General features: G+C 42.9%; 1 protein-coding gene across 7 annotated transcripts in view; it reads left to right on the forward strand.

Annotated features, from left to right (window-relative positions):
• IL1RAPL2 (interleukin 1 receptor accessory protein like 2) overlaps positions 1-21,002 on the forward strand; it is a 335,542-nt gene that overhangs the window by 5,201 nt on the left and 309,339 nt on the right. For 6 of the 7 annotated variants that reach the window (XM_019618318.3, XM_085230493.1, XM_085230497.1 and 3 more), the window contains exon 2: positions 6,290-6,390. The exons of the other annotated variant lie outside the window; for it this stretch is intronic. In XM_019618318.3, coding sequence (XP_019473863.2) covers positions 6,309-6,390 — 82 coding nt within the window. In that variant the 5' untranslated portion in view covers positions 6,290-6,308. The remainder of the gene's footprint in view (positions 1-6,289; positions 6,391-21,002) is intronic. 7 annotated transcript variants of the gene reach the window in all.

The raw sequence follows: 21,002 nt of genomic DNA on the forward strand, positions 1-21,002 counted from the left end.
TAACATAACTAAAACCACTTCCACTATCTTGTGTTAATGGTAGAAGCTATGGAGTGGAGGCCCTCCATGGGATTTTTTTTTTATGCCTTCCCCTAAATCCCAATTTTTGTTCTGAGGTTATGCTGTAAGAGGCCTTTCAAGATGCTAAGATGCTGCACTTAAATATATTCCAAATGGTGATCCGGAAGACACGAACTTTTTGATGGAAGTGTTACAGTCTTTCAAATAAAACCTCAGTATTAACACCCAAGGGGTCATGCTTTGTATTTCTTCTGACATAACCGATAAGATTTTGCCTTTATAGAAATATAGACTGGCTTGGGTTGGAAGGGACCTTTAAGCCCCCCCAGACCCTCCCCCTGCTGCAGGCTGGCTGCCCCCAACAGCTCAGGCTGCCCAGGGCCCACCCAGCCTGGCCATGGGCACCTGCAGCTCTGGGCAGCAGTGCCAGTACCCCACTGCCCTCTGAGTAAAGAATTTCCTCCTTGCATCTGACCTAAATTTCTTTTCTTTCGATTCAAAGCCATTTCCCCTTATTCTGTCACTGTCTGTGCATGTAAAAAATTGGTCCCCCTCTGGTATAAACTCCCTTCAAGTACTGGAAGGGTGCAGTGAGGTCTCCCTAGAGCCCGCTCTTCTCCAGGCAGAAGCTTCACACCCCAACACACAGGTTGGTGTTGTGACCTTATCGGCTGTCTGCGTTTTGTAACAGTTCCCTGTGCTTGCTCAGGACCGTACTTCAGTCTGTCCTTGTATTGCTTTTGTGCAACTGATGTGCTGTTGTGCCAGTAAGAATCTCAGGCATTTTAGATGTCATCTTGTTGTTACTTTCAGTTCACACAACACGAGTGCTGCCTGGATTGCTGCTAAGCTTTCCGCAGCTGTGAATTTCTCATAGAATTACATCTGAAGAAGGAAAAATAGCCAGATGAGAATTCAGGTAAGGGCCTGAGCCCATGGAACAGGGATGCCGTGAGGGCTCCGGTGCAGCAAGGTGAATGCTGAGTGCATGGTAGAACAACATTCATTGCACATTTCGACATCTTAAATGTCTGGTGACGATGGTGAGGATATACAGCAGATTAGGCAAAAATGAAGTATTCATAGAATCATAGAATTATAGAATGGCCTGGGTTGAAAAGGACCACAATGACCATCTACTTTCAAACCCCTGGCTATATGCAGGGTCACCAACCAGCAGACCAGGCTGCCCAGAGCCACATCCAGCCTGTATATAAATATTCTGTGATACTCATTGAGCAGCAGAGTGAAGAGTGGTGCGTGACTCATATCAAGTAGAGCTGAAGGTACAATATATGAACTAGCAGGCATCTCTGATTTTAATTCTTTTTGCTGTGTGTGTGTGTGTGAGATCAGAGTGTCAACAAAAAGGGACCTGTGCCCGCTGCGAATTGCTTCCACCCACCATGCTGTGCGTGCTGAAAACTTTTCAGAAATACACAGCTCAACATTTGGTGTGTTGGCAACAGAATGGGAGACCTGAGAGAGAACTCTCATTAAAATTGAAAACCTTAAAAAGCGGAGTGGGCAAGTGGTTTGAAAAGGAGTGAACAGAAGTCGCCATCTAGCATACTGTAAAGATGTCGAAAGAATTGCTGTTGCCATTTCTTACTTTGTGTGTGGGGGGGTGAAAACAGTAATTTATTTCCCTGAGGTTTGTGAACAACAAAGGCTGACAACTGGAAACCACTCAAGAGGTGGGCTGCTGATTTTAATGAGCACCTTCTGCATCACAGCTTTCCCAGAACCTGCGGATCCTCACAGTGCGTCAGCAGATCTCGGTCTGTGCACAGGCGTGTGCCGAGTGCACACACACTGCGTTTCTCTTCTCGCTTTCTCTTACAAAGGAACGCGGTATAAGCAAAGCTTGTGGTAGAAATTACAGCAAAACTAAACTGCGTGTAAAGCAGAGATTTGGGAATCTCAGTGCTGAGGTTTGTGTGGAATACTAATGCACCAATTGCCTTCCTGTTTCTAAACACTTTATTGGAACCTCGACACTTAAGTGAAGATCTTTGCAGTGTTGGATGCTGTTGCAGTTTCCCAAGCCTTGTTTCCTGAGAGTCCTGAAGAAATGCCTTATTTTGTCAGTGCTGCTGAAGGCCGTTAGGCAGTCAGGTGTTTTTTGTTGGTTTGCTTTTAGAAGAACAGAATTTGTGCTTCATTGCAGCTTGGTGCCCTCCTGTTTGCTGGGTGCTTACAGCAGAGGTCAGGAGGGCTGTCTGAAATCTGTGCATCGCAGTGGCACGAGGAGGGAAGGAATGATTGAGAACAAAACTGCTGCATCTTCCTTGTCTTCCCTCTGATGGTAGCAACCTCCCTTTGCTGATCTCCATACAAACGTAACCTGGTAGGTCACGCCAAGGCTGGATTCTTTCAGCCTTCTCAGGGAGCACTTCATCCTGCCTGTCTCTTTCTTCATCTCAGGGGTCTTGAGCCAGTTAGCTGTAATCAGCATTTCTATTTACAGTTAGTAAGGGAAACATCTTCACTCTTCTGAGAAAGATCTTAAATGCTGTTACCCTCCTCTGAGATGTATCCAGTAGAGTTTGATGTCCAAGCTGCACGATGTGAAGATCTGTCTGATGCACCCTGTGTGTGTCAGCCTCAACCTCCCAACTTCCAGGCATAGTGCAAGGTTAATTTTGTTGCCAACTAGAATGTGGGAATTGTACTTCAGTTTTATTTGACAAGAATGCTTGTTTCTGTGATGTGTTCTGGCCATCCTAAGTCATTAAGTCTTTGATTTTAGTTACACAGTTCTTAAATGCTGAAAGTGCTTGAGAAGCTGTCGCACATGGCGGTGGGAAGTGGGCAACGAAGATGGTTTTCATAACCATTTAAAAAGAGAAGTTGACCAAAATTATCTTTAGTCCTCACATTTGAAATAAAGAGGTGAAGAGAAATAACAGATGCATTTTTATAATAATAATTTTGTAGCATATAGATATCCTAAATGGAAGCATGTACTATTTTTAAGGAAGCGTGTCTTTGCACCAGGAGAAGGAACTTGGGGATTTATAAACTTAGCTGTTTCATGAAGAGCTAACTGAAAATGGGGAGGAGAAGATGCTGCCTGGCATGTAATGAAACTTTAATATAAAATTCTGTTAAAATCGATACTTAGAAATCTTACAAACTCTTAGCTGTAACCTGCCCTCTATGAAATGTGTTTCAAACAGGAGGGTTTTATGCTGTCATAGGATGTTAAATTGTGGATAGATAGTGCCAGAAGGTGAAGATTGGGTTCAACTCTTGATGGGAAGCCAGAATTCAGACTTCTGGGACAGTGCTGCAGTAGATGAAAAAGCAGTGCGTTACCCCTGGTGCAGGGCTGTCCCTGGCAGTGTTGTCAGAGTTTAGCTGGCACTTTGGCAGGGCTAAAAATGCAGTGTTGCAATTGGTTGTTGGGAAGCGTAGTAAGTATTGAGGTGTGTAATTTATGGCTGGAATCTCCTTCATCTTTTGAGATGTGAGTCTCTGTGGCTATCTGGAGTCCCTTGTTATCATGCTTTCTGTGAGCAGTTTTTTCTATCAAATCCTGAAAACGTGGTCTTAGGTTTGACTATATGTATATGGAATAAACAGCCTAAAATCAACAAGAGTGTTAGGCCTTGAGGCTGAATTTCTTTCCCTTATGGTAAGTAGGGTGGGTGGGTAACCCCTTCCTCATGTGTTTCCTTTTCATGTGGATCAGTAGGTGTCCTCCCAGGGACACTGCTTGGCTTTTTGGTGTAGTTGTGTTCCAAATCAGTCCTGCTTGGAAGAAAAGCCTCAGTTGTAGAAAATGGTTTTGGATAATGATTATTGTGTCCCATCTAGTATCTCTACAGAATAGCACAGTTTTCTTTACATTCTTCATCAGACTGTAGACACTTTTTATTTCCAGAAGTGCTGGTAGATCTAGAGTGAGACCATCTTGAGTCTGGGCCATCCCTGTGCTGGTAGGCAAGTGCATGGCCCACTGGAGGGAACTGTGAGGCTGGCAGACAACAGGGGGATCTTCACAGGCTCAGCCCCTGACATCTCCTCCCTGGCAAACAAAGAGATCTTGTCTGGGATGCTTGCAGCCCTGCATGTTATGACTGCTTCTGCCTTCAGCTGGGACATCTCTGTATACAAAGAAGGCACCCCGAGTACTGCTATGTGTTTGATTCAGCTTGTGTCAGATGAGTGGATGGCGCTGGGCTGGGCTGGGAATGGCTGGGTGGTGGAGTAGATTCTTGACCTTTTCCTGCTGTGTTTTCATAATGTTGCTAGTGCAGGTACAGGCAGTGACTGCTTTAGTGAGGCCCAGGCTTCAAAAAGCAAAGCACCTGATGCTGACAGAACCCAGAGTTTTCCCCTATATCTAGTGTGAATGTTGCTTGGCACAACTTGCTTTGAGTTTTTAAGTTTATTTAATGCAGCAGAGCCCATTTGGGGTGAGGATAAAGGGGCCGCATGAGGAAAGATCCTGGAGTTAGGGCCGCATGAGGAAGGATCCTGGAGTTACATACCTCAGTTGTAATAACCAAAGGGAAGGAAGTGGAGAAAGCAATTTGCAAAGCTACACTTGAAAATCGTTCTAGCATAACATCATCATTACAATTATCTGTCAAAAGATTTAGTTCAATTACTTTCTCCTCGCTTTCTTGTCAAGATGGCCTTGCTCGTTTCAGGATTTTGGTACTCCAAGGAGAGGTTAGGGAAGAACAAAAACGGATTCTGCCATTAAGCACTGTCAGACAGCCTTCGGTGCGTATCGCTCCTTGAATATTCCTTCAGCTCTTTAGCGTCGTTACTTGGGGGAATCAGCAGGCAGTGAGTGCCCAGGGGAACATAAAATGCAGCGAGAAGAAATCTGCTGCCCTTTTGTAGCTTGCAGTGCAGTAGGGTGAGGGGTGAAAACTTCAGATATAAGCATTAATTTTGAAATAATTGAGTAGCAGTATAATTGCCTTCGTGTAAAAAATTACATGTGGTTCCTTAGATTTTCTTCACACAACGATAGGCTGGCAGTAAAATGACAAAGAAGGGATGGTTGATGTAATAAGCTCCAATTAAATGGGATAATTTCCTGAGACCTGCAGGACATGATGCTCTCCTGCTGGCTTTTCATATTGAGCCCGTGCTGAGGGCTGCCTCTGCCATTTGGGGTTCCTCTGTTTTGTTGGTCTTTGCCTTGGTTGCTGATGCAGGTGGTTGTGCACCTTTCTGCTTAAACAGAACTGCCATAGGGCGTCAGCTGATTATTTTGATGCAGATAAAAACCTCATACTGATCTAGGTAACTAATCTCTGTATCGAAGAGTAAGGGTCCTGATCTGAGTTCTGTATCTGGTATGGAGATGAATTCCTGGAATCTAAATGTATCAAGCCACTTAAAGTCCTGTGACTTCATGCTAAGCATGTATTTGGGGACTCTAGCTTCTAATTAAGTATCTCTCTCTTTTTCATTTAAAGAGAAGGATGGGCTTTGCTGGTTTCAGTTTCACTACACCTGTTTTTTAATCACGCGTAGGGAACCTCACTGTGCTCTTGCTGTTTTCTTGAATGACCTTGGACTTGTAAATGAAAACATAACTCATTCCAGTAATTACGTACAGCTCAAAAGACCATTATAAACTAGAATTTTCTCTTTTTTAAAACAATTATGATATAAAGTAGATGGAATTAGTCTCTCTTGTGAACTTTACTATATTTTTAATAAAATCTCAAGGCTTGGTTCCATTGATTTCTGGTTTTCATTTAGCTGTCTTCATTTTATACTAGAAATTTCTCGAATAGTATCATTTCACTATAGAGCTTTTACAAGGTCACCAGTGGGGAAAATAAGGTTTCTGGGAGAAATGGCACAAATAACCTACTCTTACATTTTCCCAAACAATGCAAAGTGTTCTTTTAAAGTATGAAACAAAATGAGCTATAATTGTTGTGATTAGTCTTCTACAACATGCAAAAATCTGTCAGATTAAACTCGGATTGTTTCAAATAAGAATTTCTCCTTTTTTTTTTTCTTTTTTTTTGAGCAAAATAATGTTTTCAGAATATTTGAAAAACAAAACCATCAACTTTTTGTGTGGTACTCATGTAAATTATTCATGGGCAGTTGCTTTGAACCATGATGTTCTCCTACCTCTGCATTAAACCAATAAACAAAAAGCTAACAGATGTCACTAGGTTAAGCATTGCCCTGTAATGGCTCTTTGAGAAACATTTAATTGTAGCTACTGCATTGGTGTGGTGAAGACCTATGATTCAGACTTCATACTATGTTTGCATTTCAGCTGCCAAAGAAAGTGAAAGATGAAGCCTCTTGTTCTCTTGGTTCTTGTGATCTGTACTGTAGTCAGCATGAATTTGAAGCTCGTGTCGAAGAGAAATTCTGGTAAGTCACAGAAAAAATGTTTTTACTTTTGGATCTGGACTTAATGCTCATTGAAACAAGTGTTTTAAATGGCTGCTTTTTGTTTTGCACATATACTTGTTCTCTTCTGGGGGAAAAAAAAATTCATGAGATCTGCTTACCAGATGTTACAGGATGAATTTTATCGCTGTAATGTTCTGTTGACATGTCTTAAGCTATCCAAAAATATCCTTGTGCTTTCGAAAGGGAAAGAAAAAGAAAAGAAGGAAAAAAGTTGATCTGTTTGAGAGTCCATTAAGGTAGAGGTGAATTTGGCATTGTTTTAAAAGCTGCTCTTGTATCCATGCTAACAGATTTTCTTAACTATGAAAGTGGTTCCTGACGATTTTTAAGTCTGGATGGATTTACTGTATGTTGGAAGGGCATCTTCCAAACAGTCACGCCAGCCCTATGTGTGATCACGTGGGCTTAACTGAGGAGAACTTCCCTGGGTAGAGCAAAGTGCTTTCTCTGATTATTCTGGCAGTGAAAGGTAACAAGAACTGGTTTATGTTTATCGCTGCTTTTGAAAGGCACTAATAATAACAGAACACTTCAAGGAAGCACTGAACTGTCTCTCCTCTTCTGGGAAAGATGGTTGATGTAGGGGATGTTCCATTAGTTCTCTGAGAGCAAAGCGACTGCTGGTCTGTGCAGCTCTCCCTGCTCAGTGGGAACAAAGGAATCTGGAAACATGTGCCTTTCTCAGGTAATCTCAAGGATCTGGGCAGGCAGGTGGGTTAGCTTCAGTGTTACATAGCGTTGTTCCTATGTACACGAACCAATGTGGTGCTGCCCTTCTGAAATAGCTCCTGTTGTCACAGTGCATCTACCCCACATTAGCTCCCTGTATAAAGGTACTGCTCTCTTAAACTTGCATGCTACATGCAGTACGAACAGAAATTACTGACTTAGTTGATGTGGCCAGTTTTAAGTTTAATTTCTGTGTTTTTTGGAAAAGGAGGAAAAGACTTTTTGGTCTGTCCAAAATAAAAAAACTGTATTTCCCATCTCAGGCTGGGAAATATTACTCTGTGAATCACCAGATCTTAGGCTGAATTCCTTTTGAGCTCAGTGTCTGAATGGATGTTGCTAAGCCAAACTAGTCTACTGTCTTGGTGTGGTTGTTGTAGGCCCTGTTTGCCCTGTGAGAGCAGGCATGGAGATCAGGATTTGGCTACAGCATAGAGCTTGATCTAAAGCCTGCTAAGGACGATGGTGTTTTTGTTTTAATGACCTGGCTGGGAACCCCTACGAGATCCATAACCTGTGTAGTTGAGCTGCCTTGATTCACTGATGCCAGGCAATACCATTGGCTGCAAGGGAGGGCCTTTGCATCTCCTTTATCAGAAGTACACATCTGTAGAAATAAAATGTCTGTAGTTATAGCGTCATTCAGCTGATAGTTAACCTTTAATTATATTTTAGTGTATTCTATTACATTTAGCTGCTTTCTTTGATTGACTCTGCAGAATGCCTTGTGTTATTGGCAGCTGTTGACAGTATCAATACACGTTGAGTACTGGTAGGAAAAATGCTTTAATATGTTAGCCTGCTTATGGCTAAATATACCCCACGGCAGTGAATAGTTTGTTCTTTTCATTTAATTGAGCCAGTATATGTTCAGTGTAAGATGAAGGGGAAAAAGCACATAAAGTAAAAACAGTTTCTTTGCAAGTATGTGATCATGTAGTTGGCTTTCCCCTTTTAATATTCATTCTCTCTTGTGCTGACTTTTAGATTGCTGCGTGGAACAAACTATTGAATTTTTATTTTCTTCTTCCAGTACGTTGTGTGTGAAACACATTTTCTGTTTCTGTAGCTTCAGCACTTGGAGTGAAATTGATAATTTGAATCCCTTTCTGAAAGTGGTCTTTAGATTTGAGGTGCTGTCACTTGATTGCATGGGGCCTCACTGGGTGTTGTGTTGTGAGGGGACAGGTGCTCAAGGAGCTTCTGAATTTTAGTGTTTGAGTAGAAGGCTGGAGACAGAGGCTGGTTGCAGGCACAGGGAACGGTGAAGCCTTGTTGTTTGGTGGGGTCATGGTTCCACGCTGATGCTGTGGTTCTATATATATATATTTTAATATATAAATGATGTTTTTGATACAGGAGAGTGAGAAGGAGAAAGTGACTGTGTTTTTTTTGTGTACAGTTGTCCAGAATGGCAGGATATCTGATAGCAGGGAGGCTGGTTTAGCAGCAGAGGGGTGGATGGGGTGCCCAAATGATTCCACATGGACAGGGTCTGTGGAGCTGTGCTCGGGTGGGCAGTGCAGCTCTTCGGCCTGCTGGCTGTCAGCACGGGGATGTCTGAGCTGGTGAGTGTCCTTAGGAGGGGAGGGGAAGCTGTGCAGACTGTTGTGTAGACACTTCTGTGAAGCAGTGCATGAAAAGTGCTGATGCTGATGATAAAGACAGATTTGGGCTACTAGGGCAATAAGCCAACAAAACTGAGGTGTCTGTGTCTTTGACTTACGTAGACTGTCATCTTTCTGAGCAGTATGTAGAATTACAGCCTGAATGAGGAAAAACTGTGATTAGTGTTGAGTACAAGAGCAATTACAAAGCTGATTAGTGCGTGTGCAAAACCACATAATCCATTATATATTGTTTAAAAGGTAGGGAGAGTGAAGTTGGGACTTGGGGTGGAGCAATGAGGAGGTGCAGTGTTGTGTTCAGGTATTGCAGAGGCCTCCCTGAGTCAATCCGAAGGAAAGCAGTGTGTCCAGAAATGCTCTATCAGTCCAACTGAAGTTGCCTTAAAGGGAAGAAGGGTTGGCTAGAAAGATGTTGTCGGATGCTAATGGGGAAAAATGTATGTTTGAAGTTGTGGAATGGAAACCTAAGAGGGAGAAAGTTGAGGGTGTGAACTCCGCATAGCAAATACAGGCAGAACACAGGAGCTGGCCAACAGGCAGAGGCACTGAGGAGATGGATGGGAGTGGATGTCAAGAAGGAGGTGACAAAATGGTGCTCCAGCTGGAGGTATAGAGTTAAAGTTTGCTGACGAAACAGTCCTCTGGGAAGGAGGAAAAAAAAAAACCAGCAAACCAGAACTGAAATAAATGGTCTCAGGTACCTTTACTTGCCCTTCATTGTAGACTCAGGTGTTCTTGTTTCCATTTAGAGGTGACAAACAGGAATGCGTTTGAGGGCTACAGAATGCTGCAAAAATGACACAGAAATTTGTACCACAGTAAAATTGTTTGGCTTCTTCCCGCTTCAGATGCTGTGCCAAAAGAATTAAAATAGGTGAGTTAATTTAATTATGCTAGTCAGATTCTTTACATGCAGCAGCTTCCAGGTGCTCCAAAAGAAATCTGTCATGTTTACAGAGTAATGATTACTGTTTGTGGTGGGGATAGAATAGTTTGTCTCGAGCATCTGTGTGAATGTAACGTTGATTTAAGTTTCACAAGCATTTCTTAATATTAAGAAGCTTTTTGGAAAGCTGCAAATCATCCTTTTGCCTGCTTTGAGAAGTGAAACTGAGCAAACAGCTAATGCTGGGACTGCAGCCCTAGTAATAACTGGGAAAGGCTTTACAGGTGGAGGTTATACAAATAAACTGAGGATGTGGGAGCTGTTAGGTTCCCGGCTGGTAGGGACTTCCTTTTAATCTGATTAAGTGACTTCTCTTCCCAAGCCTTTTGTATGTAGTGCTTTGAGTACTCATAGCAGGGGATATAAAACCAATTAAAAATCATTGCATTTCTTAAGCAAAAGATTTTTCAGATTATACATTCTGTTTGACTTACTAGGTGTAATTCCATTAGTGAATAATTGATGCCATTTATTGTTGCTGCATTTATCTGCTGAGCTAAAATACCTCCTCTCAGCATGCCTGAGCTCCAGAGGGCATGCCTGCCTTGTGCACTAGAGCATGGGCAGGGATCCCTGAGGCTTCTGTATGCCTCTGGCTGCAGAGCTGAGAGGAGTCTTGCTCCAGGTCGATGGAGCTTAGTTGGCTCAAGCTTGGCACTTTTATGTCCTCCAAGCTGCAGTGCCAGAGTCCTCGTGCCTTTGCTGCATTGTGTTAGGAGCCCTTCACCTTCCTACTGATCGTCTTTGCTCTAGCTTGGGATTTCCCCCTGCTCCCTTCTGTGAAGATTGGTTCTTTTTCTGGTGTTGCTGTCTGATCATTTTGGCTCTGAAAAACTGCAGCGTATATGGAAGTGGAGCTACCTTTGCTTCAGAGGTGATGTGTGGATTTGTGCCTGAAATGGGATATTCTGGAGGAGCCTAACTCTTAAAAGTCCATCTCTCTTGCTGGAATGAGCCCCTAGGGGAGCTGCACTGCGCTCACTTGTTTGTGTTTGGTTTTTGTTGCAATTGCATCTGCCCAAAGAGCTGACTTCTGCCCATCGTATAAAATGCATGGCTATGAATTCTCCCATTTTCTGAGATACGAGCAGTGTGAAAGAGGTTTTCAGCTTTTCTCTTCTGCAAATCATGCAGTAGCATAGAGGAAAATGGGAGCTTGTCAGCAGCAGCGTTCAGTGTGCACCAACCTTTTTTTTTTTTTTTTTTTTCTTCTGAAGATTGTAACTTACAGCCTCAGCAAACAAAAATAAATCAAGATGGATGTTGCTCTTAGCTGTCATCAAGGCAGGAGCATAGAGCCCCTTTTGAACGCAGCCATGTCCATGCACTGGTTCAGGACTCCTTTCCATCTGCTTGGTTTTTATTGGGGAAGGAGAGAAGGACACACTCCACTGTTCAGCCATGTCTTGGGGGCTTCAGCAAGCTGTACAGCATGGGAACTTAGTGCACCTTAAGAAGGGAGCCTCAGCCTTGGCTTCTCTGCCCTGGACAGACGGAGATGTGGCTGCAAGACAGGCCTGGGTGACAGCTGGCAGCAGTCAGATGTGTGGTGGAGAGGAAGAGATGCATAATGAAAAACAAGAAAGGGAAGGAATCTGCAGGCATTTTGGGTATTTGTAGTGACCTCAGCCTGACAGGGTTTAAATATTGAACTTATTTAAACGCTCACATTTTTAGCTATTACACTCATTTAAAATGAGCTCATGTATAATTGAAACAATTAAAATATTGAGCTGATACTTAAATATTAAAGCCAAACTTCTTTCCCAAAAGAGAAACCACAACTGTATCTGAATAAAACGAATGGAGGCAATTAAATTGTTTCAGGCAGCAGTAAATTACAAAGGTAGGATCTTTAGGGATGGGGAAAGTAAGAGACACATGACAGAAATGTCATTTCCTCAGTTAAAAATCTATACTCTTCCCCTCCTGGAGAAGATTTTCTGTCAGTTGTGCGGATGGCTGTTCTGCATCTAGCTGCAGTATTAATGCTGCCTGAGCCTCTCTAGTTGGCACACCTTCATGACTGAGAGATTTTCCAACCCTGTGCTTTTAATTGGAATCAAAATGAGGCTTTTATAAAGTGGAAAAAAATGTCTCAGATCAAAGTATCTGCCTTGCTTTCTTTAAGATCTTAAATAGAAATTCAAAGATCTTTCAATATTTCTACCTCTGAGGATGTGGGTCGTAGGCTGTTGCCCTTATCTGAAACAAACCATCCTGAGGGACAGGGGCAGTTGTTCTGCCGTGTTTTGTCCTTTCTCTTGTTCATATTTTTTTGAAGGTCTGTCTTATGTAATGTTTGAGCAAAATTATGAATAATGCAGCTGCTGACTTACCCAGATTGCAGTGAGCATGTTTGCTGGCCCCAGCGAGTCTCCTTTCACTTAGCTATTTAAAAAAGAAAAAAAGGAGCTGGGGAGCCCAGCCACCTCTTTGAACTCGTCTGCCATTTGCAGCACAGAGGTGGTGTATCTTCCTCCCAGTGAGTTACTCTGGCACACTGCATTTTGGGAGCAGCCTTCAGTGTATTTGGCTTTGGAAATATGGGAGTAAACAGGCTTTTTTTTTTTTTTTTTTTTTTTTTTTTTTTTTTTTTTTTTTTTTTTTTTTAAATTTCACACCTTGCTGAATAAGGTCTGGAGGCATAAAGGCAACTGTGCCATCTTGCCAGCACCTGGAGAGGTGGTAGCAGTGGCTTTGCTCCTCTGCAACTCTTTTCTTGGTGTCAGGAAAATTCAATGGAGTAGAGGCTCACATTTGCAGAGCCTGAATTTTTGAGGAAGAGAGGAAGGACTTCAGAGGAGTGGATCTGATGACTCGGGAGAGGACCTGAGGTGATGCCTACGGGTTGCACTGGGTCGTGGAAGGAGCAGACACCGTTGCTCTTGAAGTGTAAGTTGTATGCCAGGAGCACTGAGCCTGGAGGCAGAATTCCCAGAGTGTGGGCACGGGGTTGGGGAGCAGGGGGTCCACAGTAGCCCAGAAACATTAGCAGCCATCCACACTGCCCAATGGGTGTCTGTCTGAGGGGGCAGCTGCGTTATGAGGGCTGTTCCTGGCTTTGGGGCCTTGACACATGTTCTTCTCAGCCTCCTCGAGGCCAGAAGCCCTTGTGTTGCTCTGCAGTTGTGATCTGTAAGTAATGGGTAGGTGCATTATCTCAGGCCCTTCTCTAGAAGAGGGCAGGCGTGCTCTCAAGCTGTACTCCTTGCTGCCTTTGATTTCCTGTAGGATGAGTTGCAACCGTGCCCAAAGCATAAAACACATCTGCTGGGTTTGAGAGCTGTAGTGGCACAGAGGCTGAGGGGTCACTAGGAGGATGCAGACTGCCAGGGCTGCAGTGATGTTGTGATGCTGTGGTGATGCTGTGACTTGGGCTTAGCTTGGGGTCCAGCACAGCTCTATGTGCATAGGTTTTTGTGACCTGTGTATGTGTTTAAGGCAGGCATTATGGGCTGTCTGTAATTAAAGGAACATAAATAAGGCTCCTTAAATTGAACTAAGTATGAACATTAATCTATGTTCCCATATCTCTGTCCACTGAATGTAAGGAACTTTCTGTACGTTACTATCAGAGCAGCGCTTGTTGTTCGAGGTCTGCTTTTCTATGGGCAGTCCCTGTGATGTTGTAGCGGAAGATTCCCTTCTGTTGGTTTGTTTGTTCTGGCTGTGAGCATTCTGTGGAAGCAACAAGCAATGAAATTGTGAGATGGTAGGAGATGCTGAGTCATTATGGGAAGTAGCAATAGGAAGGAGAAATGGTGCGGTTTTTGTTATTTTCCAACATTGAAGTTTGGAAGACTTGTTTTTACAAATAGCGAAGGAAACATCACAGATGTCCTCTTTTAGAAAGTGCAGAGTTGAGTGTTTTGAGTTGCTGACCTGTGAAGTAGGGAAGAATTCTTTTCAGTACAGTACATGTATATGGAAATGCTAGTATATGGACCTCCGTGAGGTTTTTGTGATGCTGTTAATACTTGCTAAAGTAGAAAGGACTTACCCATCTATGAGTTGAAAGCAAAATTGATCTGTGGTGTCACCTCTAGAGTGTTTGTTTTGTTAATCTCTAACTCTTTCAAATCCAATTGATTCTTTCCTACAAAGAGTATGTATGATTAGTACTTATAATATATACTGATGTGAAAGGATACAGTAGATTGAGTTTTGATTTCAGTGCTTCAGCTCTGAAGAAAGAGACTAGTGGAAAAGGAAAAGTTGAACTTTTAACTTGAGCACCTGGCTCTTCCAAGAAGTAACCAAGAGGTAACCAAGCATCCCATGCCAGCCTCTGCCATCCCTGCCACTGGCCCTCCTGTGTTCCCAGTTCAGGGCAGGAAGGAAGGCACCGTGAAGGAGTTTCTGTCAGCTGTTTAAAGTACAGTATTTTTTATTTCACTCCTACCTGTTGTTTAGGCAGCCAGTAACCACGTGTCCTGTGGAAATGTTTGTTAAGACTGTGTGGCAGAGGCTTTAAACGTGATGATAGTATGATTTTTTGCGCTGTGTATTCTAATGGCGCCTTCCTACTTTGTAAAGGATTCTTTATAGATCTCATGGGGCTACTTGGTATTTTAGGTAAACGTCTGCTACTGTGATATAAGTAAGTGTCTCTTATGCTTGTGTCTTCCGATTTTACAGATTATTTAAAAAAAACAAAGACAACAACAAAAAAAACCAACACCCAAATGGAAACAGACAGATGAAGCAATGTTCAGGTTGGCCAGCACACTAAACATCATGTGGGGGTGAAAGCACGTTTCCCTCTGTTCTGCTTATGCCTTAGGCAAGGATGATGAAAACAATCCTATCTCCTAGATGAGTTCTGAGGCTAAATAAATATATGTGAAGAATGTGGCTGGAAGACCTTGGAAAGAAGGAAAAAGCGTTAGCAATTTCTGTTATTTTTTTCAGTAGAAGATGGTAAGATATCATCTAGAAATGAGGAAGGAGCAGAGAAGTTAGGCTACAGCTTGTGCACAAAGCCAACTGTAGCAGAATAGCTTTTCCCTCTGAATGCCACAAGTATATTGTGCATTCTGGCTCTAAACTGTCCTCACAGTTTGTACTGGGGCACGTGGGAGCAAAAGCCACTTAAGATTGTAAGGTGGCAGAAGAAATAGCCGACGGACTGTGAGCCTTGGAGATGCCTCAAGTCTCTAGGGTGACTAGTTTATGAAAAGAAACCCAAAAATCTGTGCATCTATTGCTCTTCTGACCTAAACAACCATTGCTGACCATAAAGTGATGCATCTGCATCTGAGCTACTCTGCACTGCATCTGTGCTTGCCCATTATCTGCCTTTAGATTTTTAGTAGTAGAAGGAGCTAGAATTCTGTAGTCAGGTGGGCAAATAGCTTAAAGCAGCTTTCTCCAAGGAAACCTTGGTGTATAGTCTGTCCTGATTTTTTTGTTTTGTTTAAAGAAACGCTTGTTTCACATACAAACACATGTCAAATTTGAGTAAACAGCAGTTGCACAAGTTTTGTTTTATTATTTGAGAGCTGATAGATTTTGCTCAGTATGCTGAAGGTAGAACTGAATTAATATTTATGAAGACAGCAGGTCAGATTTTCCATGAGACAACAGAAACTGCATGGTCTTAATATGGGCTTTTTTTCTTTTTTGTTTTATTGCTAATTCACTTTCTGGCCCTGAGATTATTTGGATCAGTGTGCAAAGCTATCTCATGCGTGCTTTTGCTGTCTTACATTTTCAGCAAAATAAATGGGTGTTCCTGGAAGAGGAAGGGTAGTGTGAGATACAATCATTCTGGTGTCTTTGAGCTAATGAGCTAAATGAGCTAAGACACAGAAAGATCACATTGTGGAGAATAGAGCTGGTCGGAATTTATTTTTCAGTGACCCAATTTCATTTTGAAGCTCCCCAAGATGGGTATATTTAATAGGCAGTGGATAACTGCTGGAATGTGGATCACAGGCAGGGTTGTTCCCAGGCTCTGCATTCGGGGCAGTCAGGAGTTGCACCTGAAAGCCGGGACCTCTAGTCCTGGGTACGGATGTAGATGAAGCAGCTGGAAAGCCTCGAGCGTGTAATGGTGGGGACCTACTGGTTCTGGAATCCTTGATGGGATGCAATTTCTTGTGTCATATCTCACAGGTTTCCTGCAGAAGAGATCTGAAAAGTGAGGCAGTGAGAGCAGCTGGATCTCGTAGGCTTTGTTGGGTGCAGGTGGAGGGGCTCTGGAGGGTCCTGGGATGGGCAGCACCCTTTGAACCTGCTTCCCCTTCTCTTATTGCAGGCTGCTAGTGCAGGGTGTGGTTTGTTGGGAAAACACATGGATTTAAAGAAATTTTCTCAAGCCAAGCTGCTGTAGAAGCAGCGGTTTAGAAAGCTGACTTGAAGTCATGGAAAATGTATTGCAGAGTTGAGCTCTAGGATCTATTATTATTATTATTTTTAACAAGACCTTGAAAATCTTGTCCTATTATACAGAGTGAAGCTTGCATACTGGCTTGTTTTTAAATAATCAAAACTATGGAGAAAAAAGTAGATATCGTTAATGGCATTTGGGATGTAACATTTCTATTCAAAATGGTATGTGTTGTTCTAGGCAAATCAGGATTACAGTGGAAACTATGTTTAGGAGCAGAGCATCTCAGCTTTATTGGAGCAGATTGTAAGCTGAAGTGTTTTAGCTAATTTCTGATGTAGGTCAATGATAAAGTGTCACCTTCAGACCCGTGCTGTTGTGTAAATACAGGCATCCTCAATGCAGGTGGGTGTTTTGCTGTTGGGTGAAAGCTCTCCTCTGTGAGTTTCCTTGCTGTGATTGAAGGTGGCATGTTTTCCAGGCTTGTGCAAGACAAGCACAAGCCTTTCTTGGATGTAATGCTGCCCTTCCCCTAATTGTAGTGCACAATGTATTGTAAAAATTAGGTCTCCCTTAATGTTTTTATTGTACATGAGACTTGTGCATATCAGTGTAATTACTGAGATAATTTATTACTCATTCTATGCTTTACTACTGCACTTTGCAACAGGGAGCTGTAAAAGGTAATTTTGATCTCCTTAAACTTTGTTTAGGTTATTAAGAAATATTTTTTAACATCAGAATTGGGAATTCTATTTTTGCATAACCTAATAGCCCCTTAAGGCCAGCCTTTTATAATCTCATCAGTCAGAGAGTGGAGCAGTCAGTCTTCTTCGTAAGTGTTCAGTGACTGTGCAGCATTTGGGGATGCTCCCTACTAGGCTTTTCCACATGACCAGGAGACAAGTGGGATTAAAACCAGCAAAGCTATCGCCTAAGTATGGCTCTGGCTATTCTGCTCTTTCAGCATTAATAGAGGTATCTTAGTGCCCCAAACGGTCTGGAACGATGGAGTGGGTTGAGCAATCAATCCCCTCTGCAGCACGCTTCTCTGGTAGCTGCAGTTCCCGTGCAGGCTGTCTGGTCCCAGCAGGGACTGCTCCTGTCCCTCGCAGGCTCTGCCCGATGGGGCTGGGCTGTGTCTCGCTCCCTTCTTATTTTCTTCTTGAAGAAACTTTCTTCAGATGAGGATCTCCAATAATGTATCTGGAGAACTAAGCAGAGGAAGCTTCTCTCTAAAGTGTGAGTGGCTCATTAATTGCTTAAAAATTAGGCAGCGTCCATCTGAGTAATTGGTGTTAGCTGGCTGGCCTTCTTCGGTCTAAGCAGTAGCTCATTAGTAGATTACACACAGATGGTACTGTGCTTCAAGGTATTTAAAATACACAGGCAGAGTGCTGTACTAATAAGGCAAACCTGTCCTTACTCTCTGTGACTAAGCTTGCTACAAACAGCAGAGGACACGGTGTCAATTGGTAAATATCATTAGCTGAGGGCATTTTCATGAATTTATTTAGTTTTCACATTTCTGCAGATTTTATCATAATAAATTCTCAAAATATTGTTTCTGAAAAAGTTACCTTGCAAGAAGAGACTTGAAATTTTACTTATTCAGTAGCTCATTTACACATACAGTTGCATAGAAGGAAGGATTGAGTCATAGCCTTAATTTTCATTTGGAATATATGCAGCTTTCTGCTTTTCATTCTTTCTCATGTGACGTCGACCTGCATGCAATTTTCTTAATACTTTATTCAAAGCAGTACTTTCTGGGCTGGATTCCTTCTGTACGTGCTGGGCAGGGACAGCTCTGCCTTCTTAGTGCCAGTCCTGCAGTGCTGCTGGGGCTGCGTGGCCTGGGAAGGGCTCTGCTGGGATCAAGGTTGAATTTGGAATTCAGAGGTGATCATAATTGAGGCTTAGTTGTCAAATGACAGACTTATTCTCTTCCTCTCAAGTGTATCATTGAATGGACAGCCATTCCATCCTCCCCTCAGGCACGGTTTTTTCATGCTACACCTCAGCAGCGTTTGAACCCATCTTATAATTATTGCAGTCCATTAGTGAGCCTCTTTCCTCACCCAGTCTGTGAATTCATAAGCATGTCGGCTTTCCTGTGTAAGAGATTGTAACCTTTAAGACTGGACTGTGGGAGATCACTCTGTAAAACGTTTACCTAATGTAGATTTGGCTTGATGGAAAAGCGGGGAGATGAGAAATCATGAGGATTTCCAAAGAAACTGTGAGACTTATGTAGTGATGGAATGGAATTCCATGAGTGCTTGAGAGGTGGCAGAGCAGGTGCTGCTGGGCTGGGAGGGAGGAGGGCTTTGCAGTAGAGGTGGTGAGTCAGGAGGAACAGCGTTTTGTTTTAGCTGTCAAATTGCAGGGTAATTTGATTGAATTTACTAGTAACCCCAGGCTGTGGGTTGTTTTTTTTTTTTTTTTTCTTTTTTTTCTTCCTCTAGTAAAGCTTTTAAGTTGGTGGAATTAAACTAGGAATTAACAAACATGACTGTGTAGCAGTGGGACTGTTTCTGCCTCTGTGTGCCAAGCTTCTACTTGTTTGGTGTGATTCTGCAAAACATCCATTGATTTCAGTCATTCAGAAGCTAATTACCCTGTAACCCACAGGATCAAGCAGCAGTGCCTGCCTGTTTAGCCTACAACAGCACAGTTCTTCTTGTGGTGCACAGTTGTGCTGGCTCTCGCTGCTGGAGCCTCCCATTGACCTGCTTGTGATACGGCTGCGGAGCCGCTCTGCGCACGTAGCTGCCTCTGCGCTCACTGTCGTGCATGCAAATGGACAGCAATTACAATTTAAGTAATGGGTACTTAATTGGATGTTTGTACTCTGTAAATTTGAAACGTTTTGGAGCTTAAATTTCCCTGCCAGTATAATTTGATGCGTGCCACAAATTGCTGAGGTGAGAACACAAATGGAAGGAAACCAAGCCATCAGTGCAAGTGGAGTCCGACAGCTCCCTGCCCTGCTTCCACCTCAGGCACTGCAACAAGTGAGAGAAGCACAAACGTGCCACGGGAAATCCTCAGGAAGAATCTGTCTTTTCTGGGCTGTACCGTGGTGCAAATTGCTTTGATGTAGATTTTGTAGGGATCTGGCTCTTTGTTAAAACAAAACAAGCCTGTCAATGCAGTAGATGCAGCAGCTGAACCCCCCTAACGTTGTGCCTCGGCTGTACTTTAACCAAACAGCCACAGCTCAGTGCAGGCTGGGTTCTGACATACTGTGCAGATTTCTGCAGTGCCTCCACTTGAAAGGCCCTTTAGTGCTAATTTGTTTGGATACCACAGTATTGCTTCCAAATACGTAATTTGAGTTTTAAGTGAAGTTTTGTAGCCGCAAGAGAAAAGTAATATATTTCTATTTTAATTCAGAAGTCTAATCATTTAGAGGAAACCCCAATTGCAATTCCTCAAGCATCCTTAGGCTTCTGAGAAACAAATCAATACATTTCTCAGCAACAATTATCATTGGAAACTCTCTGAGTTAGGTATGGCATAAAGAAACAACGCTCTGGTGGTCTCTAGCTGAGCTTTCTCCCCATGAAGCAGCCTTTGTCCCTGTAAGGCTGAATGAAATCTTAAAATAGAGTTTGACTATATAAATAAGCAGCTCTGTTTTGTCGAGTACATGTGGTTATAAAACTGCCTCTGAAATTGTTGACTCATTTATCTGTAAGTTCTCTTGGATGGGCGCTCTCTCTCTCCTGCTGGAGCTTGTGTGCTTCAGCTGAGCAAAGGACCAGGAATACTTCAGTAGTGCTAATTTGAAGGCTGCAGTCTGTCCTAAAGGACTTGTTTGGAGTAACAGTGATGAAATAGTGACCACCCAGAACATTAATTGGTATTATTTACGGACATTGGATGTCTCTGTGCAAAAGAGCAGATGTGTCACTGTTCCTGGGAGGACTTTTTTTTTCATAATTCAGAAATAGAACTACTGAATTGGTACTGCTTATCATCAACTTTTAACGGGCTTGTCATCTGAGTGGCTGAACTACATTGTGGATGAAAATTCCTGTGGCTTGCTAATTCCTCAGCTGTGGGTTGGGTGCCATTCTTGAGCAGCTGGCTGCTCACGTAAAGTAGCTTTTTTTCTCTGTGAGTAAAGACACAGAATTGCCTGTCCACATGTCCAGTGGTCACTGCAGTCCTGTCCCACCTTTTCAGTTTTTCTTTTTTTTTTTTGCAGTAAATCTTGTTGGCATATTCCCTCTTTTGTGGGATTTACCTGGCCCTTGGCACCTGAAGAGTTGCTGCTGCTGCTTTTCCAGACTCTGCACCTGAGGGCTGAAATGGAGACCAGTAACTTCCTTTCATCCATAGGGTCAAAGAACTAGTCTACAACTCTAGCTCAAGGGTGGAAAAAGTAAATGTGAATAAATACGTATACGTGTATTTTTGAGGTACTTTTTTGAGAGCAATCTCGTTGGGATGGACAGACCTGATCCCAGTGCTGTGCAGTGTTTGGCCATTAATTCTTGGAGCATTACCGCTGGATTCAGCTAAAATGGTAGCAGCATATTTGTCTCCCTATCTCCCTGTGTACTTCTAAGCAGATAGAGCAAAATGATTTTATCTCAAGCAAATTCATCATGCTTGGACACGAATACGGGGGGGGAGTGGGTGCGTCTGCCAGAAAAACTGCTGGTCTGAGTTTTGGGAGGAGATGCTGAAGATGTCTGGTGTCTCTTGTCTTCTTGTGAAGTCTCTTGTCTTCAACCTCTGAAGGCTGGTGAAAGCCACAGGGATCCCTTTGCCAGGTTATCTTCCTCAGAGCAAATTGAGGCTGAGACCCCAGAAGAGTCTTTTGGAATTGAACCTTGCTCCATCCCAGCTTTATTGAGCTGTTCAAGCTCTCTTGTTGGATCTACATGGAAGAGTCGTGAGAACAGTGTTTCTAATAAGA

The sequence above is a fragment of the Meleagris gallopavo genome, chromosome 9 (assembly GCF_905368555.1).
Source record: "Meleagris gallopavo chromosome 9, MGAL_WU_HG_1.1, whole genome shotgun sequence".
In the NCBI taxonomy this organism is placed as follows: Eukaryota; Metazoa; Chordata; class Aves; order Galliformes; family Phasianidae; genus Meleagris; species Meleagris gallopavo.